Source organism: Schistocerca piceifrons, chromosome 3 (genome assembly GCF_021461385.2).
Source record: "Schistocerca piceifrons isolate TAMUIC-IGC-003096 chromosome 3, iqSchPice1.1, whole genome shotgun sequence".
Taxonomy (NCBI): Eukaryota; Metazoa; Arthropoda; class Insecta; order Orthoptera; family Acrididae; genus Schistocerca; species Schistocerca piceifrons.
Window position 1 is genome coordinate 855,517,533 of NC_060140.1, and position 19,571 is coordinate 855,537,103.

At 37.6% G+C, this 19,571-nt stretch overlaps 1 protein-coding gene across 1 annotated transcript; it reads right to left on the bottom strand.

Annotated features, from left to right (window-relative positions):
- Window positions 1–6,748: 6,748 nt before the first annotated feature.
- On the bottom strand, window positions 6,749–12,388 carry LOC124788071 (mRNA-decapping enzyme 1A). The gene has a single exon (XM_047255165.1). The coding sequence runs from the start codon at window positions 12,286–12,288 to the stop codon at window positions 10,849–10,851; it is 1,440 nt and encodes a 479-aa protein (XP_047111121.1). The 5' UTR covers window positions 12,289–12,388; the 3' UTR covers window positions 6,749–10,848.
- Between the last annotated feature and the right edge of the window lie 7,183 nt (window positions 12,389–19,571).

A 19,571-nucleotide genomic window follows, 5' to 3' on the forward strand; every position in this document is an offset into this window, starting at 1 on the left:
GGCAAGGAAAGCATTTCTGAGGAAGAGAAATTTGTTAACATCAAGAATAAATTTAAGTGTCAGGAAGCCATTTCTGAAAGTATTTGTATGGAGTGTAACCATGGATGGAAGTGAAACATGGATGACAAATAGTTTAGACAAGAAGAGAACAGTAGCTTTCGAAATGTGGTGCTACAGAAGAATGCTAAAGATTAGATGGGTAGATCACATAACTAATGAGGAGGTACTGAACAGAATTGGAGAGAAGAGAAATTTGTGGCACAACTTGACTAGAAGAAGGGATCGGTTGGTAGGGTATATTCTGAGGCATCAAGGGATCACCAATTTAGTATTGGAGGGCAGCGTGGAGAGTAAAAATCGCAGAGGGAGACCAAGAGATTAATACACTAAGCAGATTCAGAAGGATGTAGGTTGCAATAGGTACTGGGAGATGAAGAACCTTGCACAGGATAGAGTAGCATGGAGAGCTGCATCAAACCAGTCTCTGGACTGAGGACCACAAGAACAACAACAATACCCCTAATAATTTAACACAACTAGGATCATCTGATGGAGGCTTGTTTTTTATACTAAAAACCATCTGCTGCATTTTGTTATCATTCAGTAGAAAGCCATTTGATTTAAACCAATAGGATGTTTGAGACATTGTCTCTGAAACACAAGCTTCGAGGCTATTGAAATCATTACTATAATGAAGGAAAGATGTATCATCTGCATATAGTACTGTCTTGGACTCATTGAATTATGGCAGACCATTAATCATTATTAGGAACATAAAAGGCCCCAGTACAGATCCCTGTGGTACACCTGTTTCAACTATTTCAATATTGGAATCTTCTTTACCTACACAAACAGCTTACTTGCAATTCTGTAGGTATGATTTTAATAGTTTAAGGCTGTTGCCTCCAATGCCATAGTACTCCATTTTTTCAATGAGTATTTTATGCTCTACACAGTCAAAAGCCTTAATTAGATCACAAAAGTTGACTTGAGCAAATCCTTTATCCTCAAACACTCGATGTATATGTTTGACTACTGAGTCTATAGCATCAACAGCTAAAAAGTTTTTCCTAAAACCATACTGTGATTCGTTAATTATTCCTGCATTTTCAAATAACACAGATAACTGTTGGTATGGAAACTGATCTGTAACTTGAAGGTGAGTCAATATCTCTTTTTTTGTATATTGGGACTACCCTAGACACCTTTAGTTCATCAGGGAAATATCCCTCAGATGTCAGATGTACACTTATTTATGCAGGATGTTAAAGGATACACAATGCAATCTATCACTTTTTTTAGAATGTTACAAGAAATGTCATATTTGTCTACTCTCTCAGATGATTTCAGATGTTTAACTATTTTTAGGACGAGACTAGGTGGGACCTCAGAGAAGGTAAACATGCTTGTATTTACTAGTGGTTTACAGACATTTTTTGAAATAATCTCAGATGAGCTACTGACAGGTTTGGTGATAGCATTTTCTTCTTACTGTACTGATTTAATAAAGAAGTCATTGAATTTCGGAGGGCATGTACTGATGTTTTAATTTCTTTCATCTTTAGTAACACTGTTTATTAATTTCCATGCAGTTTTGCATTACTCATGGAATTCTCAATACTGCTAAAGCTGTGTGCTCTTTTCGCTTCCACAATGGCTTTTTTGTAATTATTCCTACATTGAACATAGGCTGATCTGGCATGGATGGTCTTCAGATTTTTGTGTATACTGTGCAAAAACATAACTTGGTTTTTCAGATTTGTAGTTGTGCAGTATACCATTGGTTTTGTTTGTTTATACCCTTGCCTTTGGAGCCTTTGTCAATTATTTTGCATTTCTTTATTGGAATGCAGTCATTAAATTGTGTCAAAAATACTTGGAAATACCTTTCAAATATTAGTTTAGCTGACAGATCTTTACATAGACTATAATTTGTGTCACCAGACCATTGGCCAAACTGGTCTCTGTTAGTAAGGGATTTTCAAAACCTGTCAATTTTATCATTTCTGACTGATCTAGTGATTACCATTTTTGGAACAGACTTATCAATGTTACTCTTATCAGTACAGAACCTACTAATGTATTTTAATGATACAGAATCATGATCTGAGAATGGGAATACTGTCACATCACATTATTCTTCTGTAGTATTGAAAATGACAAAGGTATTGTCAACTCTTCTGGGTCTATTATTGATAAAGGGCCGATTGTACTGTCTTAGAAGATTTTTGAACTCAGCGACACTATGTTTGGCTGTTGTTACATCAGAATCTGCATTCAAATCTCCACCTCTTACAAAGTCATAATTTAACCATTTTGTCTTTTTAAATACATGTAACAGCATGTCCAGTTTTTTCTAAAAATACACTAATGTTACCCTTAGGTGATCCGTATAAGGCTATTATCACCAACTTAAAATTGTCACTAACTATACCAGTTGCTTCAAAATTCTGTTCATCACACAAATAGTCTAGATCCAACCTATTAATGAAGTGGCTGGTTAGTATCAATGCCACACCACCCCTTTCATGCCTTTTTCTGGAGCAACCGTTTGTTATTTTATAGTTATCTAATTTGATAGCTGTAAGTTTACTCTGTGTTGCCCAGTGTTCACTCAGACAAAAAATATCAAATTTGTTCTCTAGTCCAAAATTATTTGCAGTAAATTCTTTGTCTTTTACTCCTTGAATATTCAGGTAGCAAATTTTAAGATCCAGAACTGTTATTGTCTTTACAATGAAGAGTTTGGTTAGGAGCTATAATATCTTTTACACTACCTATTTTATGGGCTTCTTTGTCTTGCTGTGTTCCACTAAAAAATCAAGTAGACAGAGAGGAGGCACTGTTTTCCACTTACCCACAACACTTGATACTGCTTCTTCTGCTGTAGTTCTCTTCCCTCGTTTTGGCGGGGATGTACTTATTGTTGCTGCTGTGGTTTGTGGAGGTGCTTCTATAGCTGATACATTTTCTGATACTGCTTCTGATGACGCCAATAGTAACAATGGTGGTTCCATTCTGATGCTGATGTAGGCCTAATTTCTTCTAGAGTTGTAGCCACAGTTGTTTCTTCCTCATGTGCTGTTGGTGCATTCTCCATTTGTTTTGTCATTGGCAATGAACCTATTGCAGGTAGTGCAAGTTTTTTGTGCATGTCTATCTTTACCGCTTTTATTGCTTGGAGAATTTCTTTGGCCAGCACTTTCTTGCCTAGCTGATTTTTATGCAGTCCATGTCTTGTAAAATGACTCTGACAGAGCTCTCATAGAGGCTGGTTGCCTCAGTGAAGGTTGTGTGCACAAAACTGCTGCAGACCTTTCTGAGTTTTCAGCCTGTTGCAATGATTTCACTTTTTACACACGAGTTTTCAATTAAGTCATGTCAGTGAGGAATGCTTACAACAAAGACTTTCGCTTGTGACATTTTTCCTAGTGCTTCTTTCAGTGCATTTACAACATGGCTACTCTCGTTTTTACACACATTGTTATCTCCTCCATTTACGACACAGTTCACACCACCTTTTACTTCAATTTCACAGTTTTTCAGCACTTCTCATAAGGGAGCTCCAGGTTTTGTAATTCCAGTGACTTTATAGTCTGATTGGATATCAGACATGATTGTAGCTAGTCCCTTACCATGCCTCGTTGATAAAATGTAAATTTCTTCTTTTTCCTTCACTGTTTGTTTTTCTGTCTTCCATTCCATATTGAAACGTATTGTGTTAACACCATGTTTATGTTTAACAGGACATAATGGTCACAAGTTGCCACAGGCACTTTTTTTTTAGTGTGCCAAGTCCAGTAATGTTCCTAATTTACATTAATGATTTCCCACAAAGTGTTGTTTGCAGATGACAGTAACATACTGATTACTGACAAGTCACAAGAAGCACTAAGAGAGAAAGCTGAAGAAACATTGATCAGTGTACATATGAGTGGGCAATAAACAATAGAGTCCACTTACCATAAAGAAAATGAGCACTACAAACTCTACGGGGAGGGGGGGACAGGTGTACACTCGCACACACACACACACATATCCATCCGCACATACACAAGCAGACATTTGTAAAGGCAAAGAGTTTGGGCAGAGATTTGTGTATGTGCGGATGGATATCTGTGTGTGTGTGTGTGTGTGTGTGTGTGTGTGTGTGTGTGTGTGTGTGTGTGTGTGTGTGTGTGTGTGTGTGTGCGCGCGAGTGTATACCTGTCCTTTTTTCCCCCTAAGGTAATTCCCCCTAAGGTAAGTCTTTCCGCTCCTGGGATTGGGATGACTCCTTACCCTCTCCCTTAAAACCCACATCCTTTCGTCTTTCCCTCTCGATCCCTCTTTCCTGATGAAGCAACCGTTGGTTGCGAAAGCTTGAATTTTGTGTGTATGTTTGTGTGTCCATCAACCTGCCAGCACTTTTGTTTGGTAAGTCACATCAAAAGTTTCCCTCTATTGTATTCATATCTTGTGAATGTGCTTTTCAGAGTGTTATGTAAAAAAAAAAAAAAAAAAAAAACACACACACACACATTGACTAGTACATTAGAAATCGTTTAGTACATGATTATAAAACTGGAAACAGCTATGTGTAACATGCTTTTGGACAAAAAAAATGAAGTCACAGCAGAGTATACAGGGCAATGCCATCAAATTATATAATAAATTACCACAATACATAAAAGATGTAGATACTACCTTCTCTTTCAAAACAAATCTAAAAGATTGTTTACAGGAGAAAATTTTTATTTCGTAATATAGTAACTGAATTTTAACAAGTTTCCTAATTTAAGAAGTGCTACATTACAATAAGTACAGAAATAATAATTAACTAAGACTGAAAACCATACACAATTAGATTAAAAGAAAATTAATTGACAACTGTTGAGCAAGAAATTAATTTTAAGCAGTTAATTTATCTATGTTTTGGGTGACAAAATCCATACAATGTAATGTATTTCATGGATTAATAAAGAAATTAATCAATTTGGATGAATTTTGTATTTCACAAACAAAATACTATAAATGGAAATAATATCCACATAGAATGTGCATCCCCCTCTAGAGTTCAGACTGGAGTTTTATAGCCTGGTGCGAAAGTCTGTAACGAGCTGTCAGTGGACACCAAGAGTGTAATTAACACCACCAAACATTTAAAAAGGAAGTACAAGAATACTCCTTTAGCAAGTCGTTCTACAATTTATCACAATACTTGGGAGTCAAGAACATTAGGTCAGTGAAACTTTTTAATATTTGTATGACACACATATTTACTTTGCCAAACATCTGACAGCAGTCTGTGTAAAATAAATAAATGCTTCTTTTGAAGTATTAGATAAAAACAACAACTGAGTACTACAGGGGGAGAAGCGGTGGTTTTTTTATAAAGATAGCTGTTTGTATCCTGGCATACACATATAAAGTAATTTAGAAGTAAAAACCCTAATAATCAGTCCGTTGCTATCAATCTTTCCAGAAGTAGCCAGCAGAAATTGCTCCTGCCTGTAAATACACAACCTGACTTGTTCCACATTCCTGAAGGGCCTCCTTTATGATGGGTTTTATGGAGCACAAAATGTGAGTGAATTAATAAATGAACAGCACAATTAGGAGAGACAGGAAAACAAACGAGTATATCAGGGAACATTTTGGGGAAGATACTACAATTATGATCAAATGAAATTGAAACGATAGTGGATGGGGCTTGTAGCCACAAAAACTAGACCATGTAAGTTCTTTACAAGATTCCAGGAGATAGGAAGAGGCCAACACAGTTATCCAATGGAATGTGGGTAGTAGGCACAGCAAAACGTGCGGTAGTAATGTGAAGGTGTTCAGCTGTTAACTGAAATACACGGGAAAGATTAATCGAAGCCTGTATTCAGCAGTAGATGTCAAATGACTGATAATGATGTGATTTGTAAGAATAGATGAACTACTAATCAACAATGAAGTCATCACTCATTGTATACCAGAGACAGCACCTGAGAAGCAAAGAATGGAGTGAACTTCAAGGACAAAACATAATAAGTTCAAGTAAAAACGTAAAACAGATGCCTAACATGAAAACTGATCACAGTAATTCACATACAATATATCAGTGAATATTTTCATTTTGGTGATAGCACACATTTAGACACTTACCATTCACCGAGTTTCCATATACCAGCTGGCCCGCCCATTAATAAATCAATGGGGAAATAAAAAGAAACAGGATATTCAATATTCTTGGGTGCTTATATTTTAATAAGAATCTGATATGTAAGTCATGTTACATACATTCCTAAAATCTAGGCCTTCTACTTTTGAATTACAGATAATGGCAGACTTCGGGGATAAAAACACTGAAAAGTTAACTTCCCAATTAATTCATTGAGGAAGAAATTGTTTGTTGCACTGACGCGCACAACAAGCATAATATGCAGTGACCTCTCTAGAAATTCTTGTAGACAGTTCTTTTAATAGTTGGGTGTACTGACAACAGCCTCATGGTTCAATTACCTTTATTTGTAGTTTGTTGTTTCTGACAACGAGAGAGAAAGAGAGAGAGAGAGAGAGAGAGAGAGAGAGAGAGAGAGAGAGTGTGTGTGTGTGTGTGTGTGCGCTACAGAAATTAAGGTAAAAGTTTAATCTCCTGTCAAGAACGACATTATTAAAGATGGACTGCAGTACCATCATCATCAGGCACATACTTCAGTTAGTTAAATGTATGAGAGATGACTTGAAGACAAGGGAAAAAAAGGTAAATGGAAAAACACACTTGGAAATACAATAATATACTTGGGGATTTAATACACATCAACAGATACAACTGTAAATACAAAGTAAGCAACTGAGAAAACCTAAAAATAAGAGGAGAATATACAGTAAATAGTACAACCAATAGCTCCATGAAAAAGCAACAGTTACTCTGCACTGATACCTCACAGTATTACTGCATACCTTCTTCGCCTTGGACAGATGAGTCCAATCTGTTTCACAAACCCGAATTTTCTCTCTTTCTCACACACACCAAAAATACTAATAATTTAATTGCTACATTTAGGCCATTTAAAGCAAAGAAATACAATCTCACATTAGCTTTCTTTATGGGTATGAGTGACAATGTGAGACTTGGGCATTTTTCTTCTGATGTAGTCTAATGTATGCTTCATAACTATTTGTTCAAGTACAGAACCTTTCACAAATCCAACTTTAAACTAAATAAATAACAAACAGTCAAACATAACAGGGATGGATCACAGTTTCCTTTGGCTAAATCTGCCCACATGAAAATTCAGCCCTACAGTTCAGCATGTACTCAATTAAGTATTTTTACAACTTCAACTCAGTAAAGTATATTTTATGGCAAAAAATTACAGTTTTTCTAAACTCATTTATTACTGTAGTAACAAGTCTTATGTACTGAAACAAGAAATTCAGCAACATGTGGGAATATGTTGGTTAGAACATCTACACACACACAAAATACAGGAACTGTTCACAAATGTGTACCTTGCACAACATGCGCATTGCAGCTTGGCACTTCTCAGAGGGTATGTTAGGAGAGGACAGGTGGTTAGTGCCTCTAACTTTTTCCCTCCCATCACCTCTTAAGGAAAGTTACTGTGAAGTATATCATGGCGATTTCTCTTCTTTTTAAAGATAGTATAGTCATATTTTGACTGTGTGTTAGGATGAAGGGAGTTGGAACAAGTGAGGACAAGGGGAAAGGGATAGAGAGAAATAGAGTACCAAAACACTTCATCACATCTGTCCAAAAAGGTACTGGCACTATCTTTTCAAATCATAATACAAAACAACACAATTATCTGTACAACTCATTTGTTAATTAAGGTATTTATATCACAATTCAAACACAGTTCAGTAACAGAAATTATATTAATACTATTACAATACATTTAACGTCCCAGTAGAAAACTGGTCTTATTACTTCCAGCCAACTTCTTTAAGTAGGCCGTTTTGAAGTGGCTAGTACTAACATTTCTAATATGTATTCCTTGAGGTTTCTTAGGACACACTTCTCTCTGGTCATTCTTCACAGTCAATTTTTTTTTATTCTATCTAGTCTATCACACTGACTGCCACGAAGTGGCTGGTGGCCACAGTATAGCCTTATGTCTGGCAGTGAAACAGTCATCATTATGTGTGCAGCAATCAAGTGTTAATATTATATTAGTCAACAGCAGGCACTCCTGAAATTGCTCCTGGTGGATTACTTGATAATTAAATAGCCTTAAGAAATAAAACATTGTAAATAAGTTTAAATACATACTGTATTCTCTTATAACAGTTTTTGAGACATCCATCTGTGCAGCCTTTAGGTAGTCATTTCACAGTATGTCCAAGTACAAATAAATAAAATTGTGCAACATGTGTGCATGAATATAATTATACACTCAGCACAGCAAAAATATCATCCATACAACAAACTACAAACACTTAATGAAACAATTTTCCCTTATTTCAGTTTTTTCTGGGCCGACAAGTCAGTCAAGCAATGAAACATCTCCATCATTTCAATGTTTTCTGAGCAAATGAGTCAGTCAAGCAACATTTCACTGTATTACATTCACCACATTTTCTCCAATGGTACCATCTCTGCAATCATAGTTTACCTACACTTTTTAGTATAATAGCAATCAATACCAATGAATACTTAATGTTTACTTTCTTTTTGATTCTTCAATTTGCTTTTATTTCTATCACTAATCTCATATTCTGCAGTATGTTAGAACATACTGCATCAAGATGACATACACATTTAACTACACATTTCAATATGCAAATATGAATAGCTGTTACCAGAGCTTGATACTGTTAGTATGTTTCTTGCAATTGCCAGTCCCATATCTATTGCATTCAAAATTCCATATTATCTAGGTAAATGGTGCAAAAATGCAAGGCAAGTTCCTAGCAAAATTGAGATTGTAGTGTTAGCTGAAGAGTATTGGAGAACGGAAAGTGGGAGGGGGGGTGCATTGAAAATGCGCATAAAAGTAAAGGAACTTTGCTTCATACTTCTTACTCTACATAGCATCATTGTCAGATTACTAAAATGGAGGCACATTTCTTTAACAACAACAGTAATCATTTCCATAAAAAAAAAACAAAATAGCTCATAATGCTATAAGCATGAACTCTTAAAAGATCACCTAACGTTTAGCGACACAGAACTGTAAAATGTGTTGCATTTCACTTCCACCACTCTATAAAATGAACATTTAACATAAATCTGAATCACACGTTACTGAAAACATTCTTATGTTATTAATAAAATGGCATGTTTCAGAGTGCCAAAAGACAACCTTCACCCACCCTCCCCCCTTTTCCTCTCTTACCCAAATTACACTTCCTTTCAGAAGCTATGGAAGTTTGATAGAAAATGTGTAGCTGTATCCACAATGACTGGGCTCTTGGCAAAACCATTAAAATTAAGTCCAAACACCAGAATTGCAAATGTGATGGTATTCAGTTTTAATTTCACCAATAAGAAACACACAAAAACTATGAACCTTCATCAGTCAACTAATAATTTAAATCCATCCTTCCTACTACATAAAATTGCCTGCAAAGACATAAGTCAATAAACTCTTTAAATGTTAAAACACAATAAAACTAAGGGGCACAATCAACAACTATTTGGTCTTCTTCTTTGCATTTTCTTGCTTTTTGTTGTTCCTTCCAGATTTAAAACAAGGGAGTTTACCTCCTTTTTGTTAATGGCATCCATCACGATGTACATTTGCCTCGTTCAACAACCTATACAGAACCTTGTTTTCTGTATTATGGAATGTAATTACAAAATCATACTTCAGGTGTTTTCACCCTCTTCAATAGATGTACTAATTGTATGAAGTTTTGTGGAAATAAATGTCAACAAAACATTATTTCAGTTAATTGCCCCAGTGAATACATGTTGTCTTATTGGCCAATAATAATGCTTCTATACACAAAACATTAAAAGGTATCGTATTGCATATTTAATCAGTAATCACTGTGAAACTCAAAAAGTTATATCAAAGACTACAACAGCAGACTTCAATAGTCAGGTCATTAAAATGACCAACACATTTAGGACTTACTGAGCCCAAGTTGCACAGAGTTCCAAAATCAAGGCACTACACAATAAAAACACATGTTACACTATTCATTAAACACCACAGGCAGTAAATATATTTGTAAAACATTGATAACTTAGAAGTCACAAGTCTGGATTCAAAATCCAACACAATCTCACTAAACTAAAATTAATAAATACAATACACCCTAAAATAACATTTAAATATATAGCCGACTCAGCATTAAAAAAAGAAAAGATGTAACATACAAAACGATTATCTGAATATACAGTATTGAAGGACTGACAGCTGCAGATGGCTGCAACTTATTTTACAGAACTTAGGTATACATAGTTTACCTATAAATGGAACATTAATTTCATCAGCTGCCATACTGGGTACTTTATGGTGATTTCAGTGCAACATGTAAGTTCCACTTTATATCTATAGCCATAAAGCAGCTTTAAAAAAGATGGGAAATTTACTTATAACACTGCTGCTCCATAAGCTTTCTGAATATTTTCGGAATCCATCTAGTTCATATGGCACAGAGCTTCACAATTCGCTCCTGATATTATGCATCAAGTACTGCGTTTTAAAACATCAAACATAAAATCGAGGGAATAGCTACTATTGGATACCAAATATTTTACTCAAAAAATTACTATGGATAAAAGATAAAATCCTTAAAACACATTTGTATATGAAGCATGAGGTGTTCATCCAATGAAATCAATATTCTGAAATTAAAGTACTCTGTCATTACAGTTAACTACAACCAAGTCAGTCTAATTTCTCATTAATGTACCAATTCAGAAAATGACTTCACATATGCCTCATGCAACTTGTGCACAAAATCCGGATCATTCTTTAATAAATAAGTAACTGCTTGCAACAGCTGATTTTTTGTTAAAGGTTCTGGCTTAATAGGAATACTGCAGTCACTAGAGAGCATAGCATTACTACTACTAACAGGACCTGATATTTCTGTTTTTGAATTCAACGGCAAAACATTATTCACAAACTCAAGGTTTGCTGTTTCTTTTGCTGCTGAAGAGGTGAACATAGTAGGTGGCATCAGGGCTACTTTCTGTGTTTCTGCATTAGAACAGAGGGGCGCTGAGAGAGGACGGTCAGTAGTGCTGCAGTCCACAACAGGAACACTGGGAACAGTGCCACCAAAAAATGGAGGTGGAAGGCTCCCTGTAGAGTTTGGAGAAGAAATTCGTAGAATGTTCATACCATTCTCAATATCTAATGCACCACTGTTCTTCATATGTTGCTGCTCTTGGAGATTTTTGGTACTGTCCAACACCAACCTGCCAGGTTTCTCACACACATTACTGCAGGAAATTGGTCTGAGTTTGATATTCCCATCATTGACAGCTTTAATACCGTCGCTAATCTGCTGCTTTGCCTTATTACTGGACACTGTGGAGATCTCTGTATTGGGGGTAACAGACCGCTGCTGTTTTTCAATGTGCTCAACACTATGTGCAGGATTTGACATCAGACGTTGAAGCAGTGGTTGAAAATTGTTCCCATCACTGCCATCTGGTAACAACGCTGTTCTCGCTGGATGGTTAACAAAGAGGGCTTGGGGCTTAGCAGATTTTTCGGCAGTAAAATGGGACGCACCACCACTTGCCTTGGCGAAAAAGTCTACAACACTTTGGGGTGGAGCATCCTGGCTCTGTGAAACTGAAGATTTCACGTCCACTGACTTGTTTTTAATTGACGATTTATTTGAATCGAAGTCTTCTTGTGCTTTACTGAGCATACTAAAGATATCAACACCGATCCCACCAGAACTTTTATTGCCCATTGAAGGAATCATGGTTAACTTCTTGGGATTTGACACTTCCTTCACGAGCTTGTCTAATACAGTCGCTATTCGAACACATTCGTCCTTCTCATAAAACCAAATTCCATAAATCCGACTTCTGGGGTTTCTATACAAAAGAAATGGCTCCTGTAACTGAAACTCTAGACCCTGCAATATAGGTTCCACTAGATTGTTTGTATTGAGTCTGTTCATAATAAGCACACCATGATATGGTTCTCCACTACGACTGTACACGAACAAGGCTCCCTCCACATCAGTCCTTTCCCATTCACTAAAATCTCCGTTAAAAGTATATAACGCAACATGAGTCGCTGTATCAATAATATCTTTAACGTACGGATCCACTCTCTTCAACGCTGCATAGTTCATTCGTTCCATTACATCGGCCATCATACACACAATTCAGTTACACCTCCATTAAATAATGTGCAACGCAGTACCCTTTATTTGTGACTTTCATTCTACATTCCTATGTTTCAACGACAAACAAACAAAGACGTTAATATCAGCTGTGCAGAAACTGTGAAAAACTAAGATCTTACAAAGACGAAACAATACCAAACTAAAGTGGGAGACCAGGCTTCCAAATGCAAACAAACTGACGCCACAGCATGTGGCATGACTGTTCAAACATCGGTAGTGTCGTGAAGTACCAATTTCCATAGTCTACTTTCAAAATTCTAGTGTTACCGTTATCTCTTAAGCAAATAAAGGAATTATAGGCCAGTCCAAAAGTGGGTTCAATCATACCTCGATGTTCGTCAACAGATTACAGAAATAAAGTGCATAACTATCGTAGTGTGCACACAGATCATCGAAGACATGGCCAGCGAAATGTGTTTCTCCAGTTTAGTGTTTCTCATCCTTGTCCATACAGGGAACACAAAATACTAAAATGCTTGAAATGCTTCAGTGTTTTAGTGAGTTGATTGCTGAATTTTCTGATAGATGTAGGAGTCACACATGTTTATGGAAAATTGAGACGAAAGATTCCCGCGACCGAGATAAGAAGACAGCTGCTTACAATTCCTTACGAAATAACAAGAGCCGTTGGCTTCGAAATCTCTGTCATTTTGACCAGAATAACAGACTGCTAGCATATTTATATCTGTAGCATATTCATATCTGTACTGTCCAATGCCATTTTGTGCCATTGCAGATAAAATATAGGTGCTTATTCTACAAAAGAATGCAGCCAGCGTATTGCGTTAAGTTGACAAGAAACATATTGCAGCAGAGTCTTCAAGAACATAGGGATTCGTACACTTGTGTGTCAATGCATTTACTCCATAATGGAACATATGGTTAGAAATAAGACTGAATTGAAGGTCAACTGTACAATTAACTACCACAATAAAATAAAAGAATTTTTTGTATAGACTATGAATCCCTGTCTAGAGTTTAGAATGAAGTTTTATATTCTGATGTATGATTCTTTAGGATGTATTTATTCTGTCGTTGCAGCTACAAAAATGCGTGATTTTTTCACCAGACGCGTCTCGCCTTATTGAGGTAAAGCATCATCAGTGGTCTGTAATTCAGGTAGTTACATTGTCCTTTGCCTTTAGATCGACAAACAGTTCGTTGAGAATAGGTTGATTTGTACTTACGGTGATTTTTCGGCTGATTTCTCGCTTACGTTGGGAAATGTCGTCTGCCAGCACATTTCCCGATATTAATGTATTTTGGTTCTGATAGGTGTTGAAGTTAATGTCCCCACACAGAATTATGTTGACCTTGTACTTGAGACTTTATCTAGAAGATCTGTTAATTTATTGAAAAAATTGTCCACACTACCACTGGGAGAGCTATACACACACAAAACGATTAATTTCTTAGTGATATCAAGCCCTTTTAATTCAATAACTAATATTTAAAAGTGTTCGTCTTCATTTACTGTACTGACATCATGTCTTGATTTGAACTTTTTTCCTTTTCTGATATAAATGCATGATCCTCCACTCCTTGAAGCAGTTCTGCAGTAAGAGTTTGCCCTTTCGTACTATGATAATACTACATGTTGGATTTCTGTGTCTCTACACCAGTGCTCAGTAACACAAACTACTTGCAGTTCAAAGATTGGAGCTCAACTTCTAATAGTTGTATTTTATTTTTTATTGATTGCATGTTTTGATGAAGCATTGTTAACTCTGTGAAATGCCCCATGTTACTCTTTCCAATGGTTTGTTTTTCTTTGTGAGATCTGGTATGTGTGACATTTGAAGTGTTAAAATCTGTGTTGTGAGTGATTGTTTCAGTATTTTCTAAACTGCTGGATATACTCTTTAGGCAGGGGAACCTATTGTCTGGATTTATCTTAAAAAAGACCTACTTTTCCTACCTATGACAACAGGTATTTAACCATGTGTGGCCCAAGATCCACCCCCTATACTTTCATGAATCAGTTGTACCAATTTTCCCTTCCCAGCCCTGTTTAGGTGTAGGCCATGCCTAGAGAAACCCCATCTGTTGATAGTCCCGACGGGCACCAGACAAATATGCGCAAAGTTGGCTGTCCTCGAGCCATCCCCAACCCGTGACTGATTCGCCTCACAGCTCCATCAAAGTGTGGTCGATCATGACGCCGGAACAGCTTACATAAAGACCCAGTTTCTTTATCACATGACCTAGCCCTGCATTTGATTTGAAGATACTGGTAGCCTGGTACGCTGCCCCTAAATTTTCCTGTAACTGAGGGCCTACACCTCGCCCGTGGCTACTACCTAGCAGCAGAACTTTCTTCTTCCTAACACTTTGTACATTCCTAGGCTTCTTGGCTTTGGTTGAAGTGTGCTGCACGTTTCCTGCTCTTCTTCTACCTGAGGCTCTTCTCCATTTAACTCTGGCAGTGGTAGATACCTGTTTTTGGTGTTAATGATAAAACTGCCAGATTGCGTTATCTTTCTTGCTGTCTGATGAGATGCCAGTTCCCAACCACCCTCCTCCACCTATCTCCATAAATCCGTATCAGTTCCTTCCTTGCTTTCTCCAACTGTGCCTGAATGGCACAGATCTTCCTTCCCTGTTCCCCAGTCAGAATGTTCCTACTGCATGCTCTGCAGTTCCAGGAGAGAGCCTCTTCTGTTCTCCCAACTTTCTCCCCATTGCACCTCCCCCCCCCCCCCCAGTGAAAATATTTCCTACAAGATTGGCGAAAAATCCCTCTACTCACTACACTATAACAGCTCCCACATTTCTCAGTCATGATCTGTTTCGAAAAAAATTAAGTTTAAAGAATGTTTCAAATTTGTCAAGGATGCGAGATTGGCTGTTGCTGTTTTTGTACTGATTTAGAGATACAATGACAGGAAAATGAATTTGTAATTACTTTGCTTTTAGAGAATTTACGTTATCAAGCGTGTTTGGTCAGGTTTTTAAACGCTTATAACACCATTGATCCCGAAACCAACACAATTTGCGACTTCAATTGTGTCAAGCAAGAGTTCATTGGAGGGCAGGGTGGAGGTCTGTTGAGTTTTCTAATGAAAGCTGGTTCTCCCTTGGGGCCAGTGATGGATCTGTTTTGGTTAGAAGGAGGCCAGTGCGACCAACCTGTCTGCTTGTTAGATACTTTGAGCCTACACCTGGGGGTTTGGTCGAGGGTGCGTTTTTGTATCCCAGAAGGAACACCCTCGTGTTTATCTCACTCACCCTGACTAAAAATTTGTAAGTCAGTCTGGTGATTCGACCTTTTGTGCTGCTATTCATGAACAACGTTCCAGGGGGTGTTTTCCAAAAGGATAATGCTCGCCCAAGTGCTACTGTTGTAACCTGAAAGCTCTGCTGAATGTCGACATGTTGCCTTGGCCTGCTTGATCACTAGATCTGTCTCCAACTGCGCGCATATGGGACATCATTGGACAACAACTCAAGTGTCATCCATGAACAGCATTAATCGTACCTGTACTGGCCGACCAAGTGCAATAGGCATGGAATTCCATCCTACAAACTGACATCCAGCCCCTCTATAACGCAATACATACCCGTCTGCATGCTTACTTTCAACATTCTGGTGATTATGCCAGTTAATGTACCACCACTTTAAATTTGCAATGGCATATCTCATACTTACGTTAACCTGTGTTCTTGCAATGTCCACCACCTAAATATGTTAGCCAGACAGATGTAGTCCCGAAATTTCTCTAAATTAATTATTTTTTTGATTTTGCGATTTTTTGTCATTGCGTTTCGCCACAGTATATGGGAAATTATGAGCTGTAGTTGACATTTATATGTCTGCGTATCCATTCACAAGTAATTTCACCAGTGGTTGATTTACCTATGTAACTCGTGGTGTAAATTAATATGTGAAAACTGCAGTCACTTAAGGAGACACTGCCTTAACCACTTAGATCGATCTTTCTGCCTCAGACTCCTTATTAACAGTTTGAAGGTTAGTTCTGAACACAAACCACAGCAGAATTTCCCACATTATCAATAAGTGCTCCTCAAGAGGGTAGTCATTTGCCACTGAAAGTACTTTCATAGGTCAACAGATGGCAGGCAAGTACTGAGTTGAAACTGTATCATGTAAATACATGATATTTGCGGCGAGTAATTGCATGCTCTGAAACTTTTGCAGATATCTCCATAGACAGATTGTTACTTGTACTGCATACACTACATAAAGAAGATGTATAGATTCTGTAGTTATTACACTATATGAGACATGGTGTCTCTCAAGGGTATGTTCTAGCACTTATCCTATTTTTGCTGTAGCAAAATGACTTGACAGAAAGAATAAAAGGTGGGACCACAGTATCATTTGCAGATGACAGAAACATTCTAATAAGATCATTGTTGTTGTTGTTGTTGTTGTTGTGGTCTTCAGTCCTGAGACTGGTTTGATGCAGCTCTCCATGCTACTCTATCCTGTGCAAGGTTCTCCATCTCCCAGTACCTACTGCAACCTACGTCCTTCTGAATCTGCTTAGTGTATTCATCTCATGGTCTACCTCTACGATTTTTACCCTCCATGCTGCCCTCAAGTACTAAATTGGTGATCCCTTGATGACTCAGAACATGTCCTGCCAACCGATCCCTTCTTCTAGTCAAGTTGTGCCACAAACTCCTCTTCTCCCCAATTCAATTCAATACCTCCTCATTCGTTATGTGATCTACCCGTCTAATCTTCAGCATTCTTCTGTAGCACCACATTTCAAAAGCTTCTATTCTCTTCTTGTCTAAACTATTTATTGTCCATGTTTCACTTCCATACATTGCTACACTCCACACAAATACTTTCAGAAACGACTTCCTGACACTTAAATCAAACTCGATGTTAAGAAATTTCTCTTCTTCAGAAACGCTTTCCTTGCCATTGCCAGTCTACATTTTATATCCTCTTTACTTCGACCATCATCAGTTATTTTGCTCCCCAAATAGCAAAACTCCTTTACTACTACTGTTTCCTAATCTAATTTCCTAAGCATCAACCGACTTAATTCGACTACATTCGATTATCCTCGTTTTGCTTTTGTTGATGTTCATCTTATGCCCTCCTTTCAAGACACTGTCCATTACGTTCAACTGCTCTTCCAAGTCCTTTGCTGTCTCTGACAGAAGTACAATGTCATCAGCCAACCTGAAAGTTTTTATGTCTTCTCCATGGATTTTAATAACTACTCCGAAATTTTCTTTTGTTTCCTTCACTGCTTGCTCAATATACAGATTGAATAGCATCGGGGAGAGGCTACAACCCTGTCTCACTCCCCTCCCAAACACTGCTTCTCTTTCATGTCCCTCGACTCTTGTAACCGCCATCTGCTTTCTGTACAAATTGTAAATAGCCTTTTGCTCCCTGTATTTTACCCTTACCAACTTCAGAATTTGAAAGAGAGTATTCCAGTCCACATTGTCAAACGCTTTCCCTAAGTCTAAAAATGCTAGAAACGTAGGTTTGCCTTTCCTCAATCTAGCTTCTAAGATAAGTCGTAGGGTCAGTACTGCCTCACATGTTCCAACATTTCTATGGAATCCAAACTGATCTCCCCCAAGGTCGGCTTCTACTAGTTTTTCCATTCGTCTGTAATGAATTCGTGTTAGTATTTTGCAGCTGTGACTTATTAAACTGATAGTTCGGTAATTTTCACATCTGTCAACACCTGCTTTCTTTGGGATTGGAATTATTATAATCTTCTTGAAGTCTGAGGGTATTTCGCCTGTCTTATACATCTTGCTCACCAGATGGTAGAGTTTTGTCAGGACTGGCTCTCTCAAGCCTGTCAGTATTTCTAATGGAATGTTGTCTACTCCCGGGGCCTTGTTTCGACTTAGGTCTTTCAGTGCTCTGTCAAGCTCTTCACGCAGTCTCATATCTCCCATTTCATCTTCATCTACATCCTCTTCCATTTCCGTAATATTGTCCTCAAGTACATCTCCCCTGTATAGACCCTCTATATACTCCTTCCACCTTTCTGCTTTCCCTTCTTTGCTTAGAACTGGGTTTCCATCTGAGCTCTTGATAATCGTACGAGTGGTTCTCTTATCTCCAAAGGTCTCTTTAATTTTCCTGTAGGCAGTATCTATAATACCCCTAGTGAGATAAGCCTTTACATCCTTACATTTGTCCTCTAGCGATCCCTGCTTAGCCATTTTGCACTTCCTGTTGATCTCATTTTTGAGACGTTTGTATTCCTTTTTGCCTGCTTCATTTACTGCATTTTTATATTTTCTCCTTTCATCAATTAAATTCAATATTTCTTCTGTTACCCAAGGATTTCTACTAGCCCTCGTCTTTTTACCTACTTGATCCTCTGCTGCCTTCACTATTTCATTCCTCAAAGCTACCTATTCTTTTTCTAATGTATTTCTTCCCCCCATTCCTGTCAATTGTTCCCTTATGCTTTCCCTGAAACTCTGTACAACCTCTAGTTCTTTCAGTTTCTCCATCTTTTTTGCAGTTTCTTCAGTTTTAATCTACAGTTCGTAACCAATAGATTGTGGTCAGAGTCCACATCTGCCCCTGGAAATGTTTTACAACTTATAACCTGGTTCATAAATCTCTGTATAACCATTATATAACCTATCTGATACCTTTTAGTATCTCCAGGGTTCTTCCATGTATACAACCTTCTTTCATGATTCTTAAACCAAGTGTTAGCTATGATTAAGTTATGTTCTGTGCAAAATTCTACCAGGCGGCTTCCTCTTTCATTTCTTAGCCCCAATCCATATTCACCTACTACGTTTCCTTCTCTTCCTTTTCCTACTGTCGAATTCCAGTCACCCATGACTATTAAATTTTCGTCTCTCTTCACTACCTGAATAATTTCTTTCATCTCATCATACATTTCATCAATTTCTTCATCATCTGCAGAGCTAGTTGGCATATAAACCTGTACTACTGTAGTAGGCGTGGGCTTCATGTCTATCTTGGACACAATAATGCGTTCACTATGCTGTTTGTAGTAGCTTCCAAGCGCTCCTATTTTTTTTATTCATTATTAAACCTACTCCTGCATTACCGCTATTTGATTTTGTATTTATAACCCTCTATTCACCTGGCCAGAAGTCTTCTTCCTCCTGCCACCGAACTTCACTAATTCCCACTATATCTAACTTCAACCTATCCATTTCCCTTTTTAAATTTTCTAACCAACTTGCCTGATTAAGGGATCTGACATTCCATGCTGCAATGCGTAGAACGCCAGTTTTCTTTCTCCTGATAACGACGT